Raw genomic sequence first — 7,376 nt, forward strand, 5'->3', positions numbered from 1 at the left:
TTAAAGAGCTGAACAGAAGATTTCAAAGGGTGGCTCGAGAAGACAAAGTATTATAATGTCATGTGCAAAGACCTGGAGTTAGAAAACCAAAAGGGAAGGAGACACTCGGTATTTCTCAAGCTGAAAGAACTGAGGAAAAAATCAAGCCTCAAGTTGCAATATTGAAGGATTCTATGGGGAAAATATTAAACGACCCAGGAAGCATCAAGCGAAGATGGAAGGAATATAGTCACTATACCAAAAAGAATTGGTCAGTGTTCAACCATTTGAGGAGGCAGCATATGATCAGGAACCAATGGTACTGAAGGAAGATGCCCAAGCTGCACTGAAGGCATTGGTGAAAAACAAGGCTCCAGGAATTGACAGAATACCAATTGCGATGTTTCAACAAACGGACACAGCGCTGGAAATGCTCACTCGTCTATGCCAAGAAATTTGGAAGACAGCTACCTGGCCAACCGACTGGAAGAGATCCATATTTATGCCTATTCCAAAGAAAGGTGATCCATCCAAATTTGGAAATTATCAAACAATGTCATTAATATCACACCAAGTAAAATTTTGCTGAAGATCATTCAAAAGCGGCTGCAGCAGTACATTGACAGGGAACTGCCAGAAATTTAAGACAGGTTCAGAAGAGGATGTGGAACCAGGGATATCATTGCTGATGTCAAATAGATCCTGGCTGAAAGCAGAGAATACCAGAAAGGTGTTTACCTGTGTTTTATTGACTATGCAAAAGCATTCGACTGTGTGGATCATAACAAACTATGGATAACACTGAGAATGGGAATTCCAGAACACTTCATCCTGCTCATGAGGAACCTGTTCACAGATCAAGAGGCAGTCGTCCAAACAGAACAAAGGGATACTGCGTGGTTTAAACTCAGGAAAGGTGTGCATCGGGGTTGTATCCTTTCACCATATCTAGTCAATCTGTATGCTCAGCAAATAATCCAAGAAGGTATATGAAGAATGGGATATCAGAATTAGAGGAAGACTCATTAACAACCTGTGTTATGCAGATGACACAAATTTGCTTGCTGAAAGTGAAGAGGACCCGAAGCACTTACTGATGAAGATAAAAGAAAACAGCCTTCAGTATGGATCGCACTTTAACATAAAGAAAACAAAAATCCTCACAACATCATGATAAATGGAGAAAAGATCAAAGTTGGCAAGGATTTCTTTTTACTTGGATCCACAATCAACGCCCATGGAAGCAGCCGTCAAGACTTCAAACGACGTATAGCACTGGGCAAATCTGCTGCCAAAGACCTCTTTAAAGTATAAAAAAGCAAACATGTCGCCTTGAAGACTAAAGTGCACCCAACCCAAGCCACGGTGTTTTCAGTCACCTTATATGCATTCAAAAGCTAGGCAATGAATAAAAACAACTGAAAAAGAACTGATGCCTTTGAATTACAGTGTTGACAAAGAATATCGAATATACCATGGACTGCCAAAAGAACAAACAAATCTGTCTTGGGAAAAGTACAGCCAAAATGTTCCTTAGAAGCAAGGAGGTCGAGACTAAGTCTCACATACTTTGAACATGTTATCAGGAGGGATCAGTCCCTAGAGAAGGACATTATGCTTGGTAGTGGGTCAGCGAAAAAGAGCAGGACCCTCCATGAGATGGACTGACACAGTGGTTGCAACAGTGGGCTCAAGCATAACAAATATTGTGAGGATGGCGGAGGACCAGGCAGTGTTTCGTTCTGTTGTACATAGGGTCGCTGTGAGTCAGAACCAACTCAACGGCACCTAAGAGCAACCACCTGTGGCTGAAAGGTGGTCTTCAGGAGTGCCTTCAGTGCTGAGTTAGCTGGATGTCTGGCACCATAGTCTCGGGAAGTTCCTCAAAAATTATTTATATATATATGTATATATATATATAAAATATCTGAAGGAATTGATTTATTCTGAATTTAAAAGACCACAAAAGACTTGAGAATGACTCTTCAGTAATTCTTACTAGAACTAAGCCGACATCACTAGCCAACAATATAAACCAAACTTGCCGCTGAGTTGATTCCAACTCATAGCCACCCTATAGGACAGAGTAGAACTGCCCCATATAGTTTCCAAGGAGCAGCTGGTGGATTCAAACTGCTGGCCTTTTGGTTAGCAGCCACATTCTTTACCACTGGGCCACAACGTTTCCTTACCAACAACATAGTATAATTATATTAATAGAAATCCAGCATTCATCGTGGGTCATATGTTAACTTCAGTTCCTTCTCATGAAGGAAATTTCCTTGGCCAGGTGGGGCCGAGGAAAATTTCTTACATAAGCTCTGTTTGGATCCTTGCTATATTTAGCTGACCTATGAGGCAGTGGTTCAGTGGTCGAATTGTCACTTTCCATGTGGGAGACCTGGGTTCAAGTCCCAGCCAATACACCTCGTGTGCAGCCACCACCCATCAGTGGAGATTTGCATGTTGCTAAACAGGTTTCAGTAGAGCTTCCAGACTAAGATGGACTAGGAAGAAAGGCCTGGCAATCTACGTCTGAAATTCAGCCAATGAAAACTCTATGGATCACAACCATCTGATCTACCACCGATCACAGGGATGGCACAGGACTGGGCAGTGTTTTGTTCCGTTGTGCGTGGGGTTGCCATGAGTCAGGAGCCATATTTTTTCTCTTCTCTTCTGTGGATTTCATACCAATTTCCATCAGAACGGTCTCTTGTATCAGGGATTTTATACTACAGAAGTTCTATCATCTGACCTCTAAATCGACTGGTTGGGGTTAACATCTGACAGATGCCCCCAGCCCAGTGGACACGGGCTGGCCTCTAGTGCGCCCACACACTTAAAAAAAAAAAAGTTATTTTAATTGACTTTAATTTTTAGAGCAGTTTTAGGTTTACAAAAAAAGTTGCATTGAAAGTACAGAGAGTTCCCATATCCCTCCCCCACCTGCCCCCACAGTTTCTCCCATTATTAACATCTTATATCAGTGTGGTACATTTGTTACAATTGATGAACTAATATTGATACATTATTAAAGAACTAGAGTCCCTGGGTGGATGTTGTCATTGTTGTTAGGTGTCCTTGAGTTGATTTCAACTCATATGGAGACCATGTGACAGAGTAGAACTTTCCTACGGGGTTTTCTTGTGTGTGTGTTTTGGATACAATTCCTTTCTCAGACATGTGTTTTGTAAATATTTTCTCCCAGCCTGTAACTTGTCTTTTCATTCTCTTAGCACGCACACACTTTTGAGTTTAGTGGTGTCTCTAAACCAGTTTATGCCCATTTTACATGTTATTGTAGTTAAGTAATTTAATTACATACTATGTAAACCAATCAAATATTAAGTAAACCAATACAAAGAGTACAAAACGGAAGAGTTGTTTCTTTGAAAACTCAGTTGCATAATTTGGAAAGAATAAAGACAAATTGACTTAAAATTTTGCAGTAAACTAAGCATAGGGGAGATTGGGGGAAAACAATAAAAATATGGATGGATTCTGCACTCAGATTGCTTTTCAAGAGCCTTGAAGCTCTCATGCTGCTTTTAAAGAAACTTGAAATCGTGGACAGCACATTATAGGTGTGATTTATATCAGGAAGGAGATACTAAGGACCACGAGTCAGGGCACCCGCACTCATAGAAAAGGCTTTGAGCCTGCTTCAAAATATTGCAAATAAGTGACCATATATCTTTTAAGGTAAAATAAAATGTGTATTTATACAATAGTTTTTATGATTGTTTCATTCATTCAACATATATCTATTGAGTGCCTACTATGTGTCATTATTGCAGGTGCTGAGGAGGCAGAAATGAAGATCAACAAAGTCCCTGACCTCTGAGATTTTATGTTCTACTGAAGGGGACACCAGTAAACAAGGATACAACATGCCATATATAACATATAACATCATGCATACATATGGACTAAACAGAGTAAAGAAAACAAAAAGAACCACTGCCGTCGAGTGGATTCCAACTCATAGTGACCTACAGGGTAAGGAGACACCTTTAAGCCAAGATATGAATTACAAAAAGACCAAAGGGAAGAGCACTTGGGGCAGAGGAACCAATGAAATAAAGACCCCGAGATAGTATGAGCTGCGTGTATTTAAGGAATCCTGTTGAGCCAAGGTCTAAGTTCACCAAGAAAGACATAACTTGTTGCTGTGTGCCATGGAGTTGATTCCAACTCATAGCGATCCCATGTGACTGAGAACTTTCCCCATTGGGTATTCTTGGCTGTAATCTTTGCAGAAGCAGGTCTCCAAGTCTTTCTTCTGTGGAGACTCTGGGTGGGTTCCAACCTTTCGGTTAGCAGTCAAGTCTTAATCTTTGTGCTGCCAGGGCTCCTTACACAGAGGTATTGAATGGACCAATGTTTTAGTCACATAGAGAAGAGACAGAGAAAGGTCAGCGTCACTAGTTGGCATTGGTCCCTGTGGCTAGCAGGTCTCACTCCCCACAGCTGACACAGAGATGACCTACAGGCACCCCTCTTGTGCTGCAGGAGAAACAGGGTTGGCCAGGTGCCATATGACACGCTCATATAAGCAGAGCAAGGAAAGTTTACTCTGTACGCAAAACAGGGAGTTTCCTCGATAAGGGAGCAGAAACTGGGACATTATCAAGGAATGTTCTGGGTCCAAGGCTCTGGTTAGGAGGTCCAGGTGAAGGTGGGAATGCATCAGGGTTCCAGCTCTTATGCTCGGCTGGCCTCGCTATTTCCAGCTCCGTTGCTTGGCTGGCCTGGAAATCTGCATCAGAACTGTAGTTCCTCCATTCTGGAAACCAACTCTCCAGGCAGAGATTGGCCTGGACTATCAGATAGACAATGATGCTGGGGACAAGTGAACTTCGTGGCTCAAGTAGACACATGAGACTATGCTGGTGACTCCTGTCTGGTGGCGAGACGAGAAGGAAGAGGGGGACAGGAACTGGGTGAATGGACAGGGGCATTATAGGGTGCAGAGGAGGGATGTGCTATCTCATTAAGGGGAGAGCAGCTGAAAGTGCATGGCCGGGTGTGTATGGCTTTTTGTACGAGGGACTGACTTGATTTGTAAACTTTCACCTAAAGCACAGTTAAAAAAAAAAAAAAAAAAGAATTGCATTTCCTTTGCTTGGCCTGTCCCGTGAGAATCCTGGTGCCTTGGAGATATAATTAAGAATGTCGCTGACATAACTTGTATGCACTCCCTACTTGTAAACCCCTTAAAAGTAACTTTTTCCCTCCCCTTCCCAAAGCGATCTTGGTGGCAACAGCCCCAACTGCTGCCTTTCTTGTGCGTGGAAATAAAAGGCACCTTTACACTCTCCCATCTCTGTCTCTAATTTATTGGCTGATAGGAGTCACGCTGAGCAAAACCTAGGGTTTCCACCTGGTAACAAGAAGGCAGTAGACTGCTTTCTCACTTTGCCAACACATAGCCAGAAGGCTGACTGTCTCCAGGAGCAGGTTGGAAGGAGAGTGGGGGTGGGGCGGGGTGGCAGTGAGGTCAGAGGGAGGCGGCAGAGCTGAATCACCAGGGGCTGGGCTTGTGGACTCTTGTAAGGACTTGGGTCTTAGTCCGAAAATGGTGGGAAGCCATTGGGGGGTTTCAGTAGGAGATTGGCTAGGTCTGAATTATATTTTTAAAAGGTGAGCCTGGCTGCTATATGGAGAACTGGATTTAGGAGGGCAAGAGTGGAAGCCCCAAGTCAGGGATGGGACAGAAAACATCCGAGTTGTAGCAGGAGAGCCCGAGGAGAATGAGGTATCCCCGAGGTCATGGCAGGAGACACTTCCAAATGCAGATTGTGGTCAGTAGCATCCAAGGCTACAGAGGGACTGAATAGCGGCCATCAGACCTAGTGTGGCCACTGGGATGAGAGCAGCTTCAGAGGAATGATGGAGGGGAAGCGGGTTCGAAGCTTCCACGGGAAGGGAGAAAATAGAGACAGTGGATACTGAGCGCTCTTTAGGAACTTTGAATGTAGAGGGAAGGAGGGCAGCAGCTTTACGGGAAGGATCTTGAAATGGGAGCAATGGAGTTAGTAATGCAGGCTGGTGGGAGGGAGCCCGGAGTCATGGCCCGGCATGACTGTGTGAGTGGAGGGGAGGGCTCTCCCTGCCCTTGGCGTCTCATTGGACGCCCCCTGCAGGGCTAACTGCGTTGCTGCAGCCTGAGCTGCGCCTTCCTCAAGGAAGACAGTTCCTGCAAACTGGAGAGGAAAGGCTTCGTGTATTTCTACAAGGCAACAGGCAGAACTTGACTGATTTCTCCATTGTTGCTGTTGTTAGGTGCCATGGAATTGATTCTGACTCATGGTGACCCCATGTGACAGAGGAGAACTGCCTCATAGGGTTTTTCTTGGCAATAATCTTTATGGGAACAGATTGCCAGGTCTTTCTCCTGCAGAGCTGCTGGGTGGGATGGAATTGAAAACCCTGCTGTTAGCAGCCAATTGCTTAACTGTTGTGCCACAGGGGGCTTCTTAGAAGCTGCTTTCTGGGCTCATGAGCCATTTCCTTATTGTCTTCTGCTCTTCAGGTTTTCTTTTCCTTCTAGTTGAGAGGGCAGAGAGTCGGGAGGATGACAAAAGCCCGCCTTTGTGCTGTCTTTGTGGTCTCTGGGGAGCTGGCTCCGTGGCGGGGCCTGCGGAGCATCAGAGACGGTGGTGGCTCGCGCCCATGACTGCTCCTGCCCATGTTTGGCGGTCTCCACTGGGGAATGCTGCTCCACGGAGCTCCCAACTCAGGAACAGTCAGCACCAGCTGACATTCCTCAGGCTTTAGGTAGGCTTGCTGTGATTTAAGAGCTTTTGAAAAATCTCTGTTTATGGGAGTCTCTTTTATAGAGACATGTCAACAATCTAACTGGAGGAAACGCAGCTCCTGGAAGCTTAGACCCCTGGCAGGATCTCAGCTTGCTGCTGGAACTGTCCAGGCTTCAGGCCACTTTTGGAGACCAGATATTTCTGGCTGGATAGACCACACATATTTTTTCATTTTGCTGGAGATGGGAATTTGGATTACTTCCCATTTGGGGTTGTTGTGTGGTGGTGTTGGCAAGGGACACGCTGCTATGAATGTTTTGGAATATAACTCATGGTGCAATGTGCACACGTTTCTCTAGGGGCTGTGCCTAGAATTAGGTGTTTGCATCCGCAACCCTAAAGATTAATGGACTTGTCCAAGTCTTCTGTTGCCTTAGTGCTTTTCACCTTTGTTCTTTTAATTGCTGAGAGACGTGTGTTCATATGCAGATTTGTCTCTTTATCTTATTGATTGTCATTTTTTGGTTTATACATTTTGAAGCAATGTCATTAGATACATAAAGTGTTTATATCTTCTGGGTGAATTGATCATATTCAAAATAATTTGACTCATATTCAGAAACGTTCATACCA

The 7,376-nt window shown here is 44.3% G+C and overlaps 1 protein-coding gene across 1 annotated transcript in view; it reads left to right on the forward strand.

Moving 5' to 3' along the window:
• USP12 (ubiquitin specific peptidase 12) overlaps positions 1-4,110 on the forward strand; it is a 131,940-nt gene extending 127,830 nt beyond the window's left edge. Inside the window, exon 8 of the mRNA XM_010593972.3 lies at positions 3,780-4,110. Within this exon, the coding sequence (XP_010592274.2) occupies positions 3,780-3,786 (7 nt within the window). The 3' untranslated portion in view covers positions 3,787-4,110. The remainder of the gene's footprint in view (positions 1-3,779) is intronic.
• Positions 4,111-7,376: the final 3,266 nt, after the last annotated feature.

This window comes from Loxodonta africana, chromosome 23 (genome assembly GCF_030014295.1).
Source record: "Loxodonta africana isolate mLoxAfr1 chromosome 23, mLoxAfr1.hap2, whole genome shotgun sequence".
Lineage (NCBI taxonomy): Eukaryota > Metazoa > Chordata > Mammalia > Proboscidea > Elephantidae > Loxodonta > Loxodonta africana.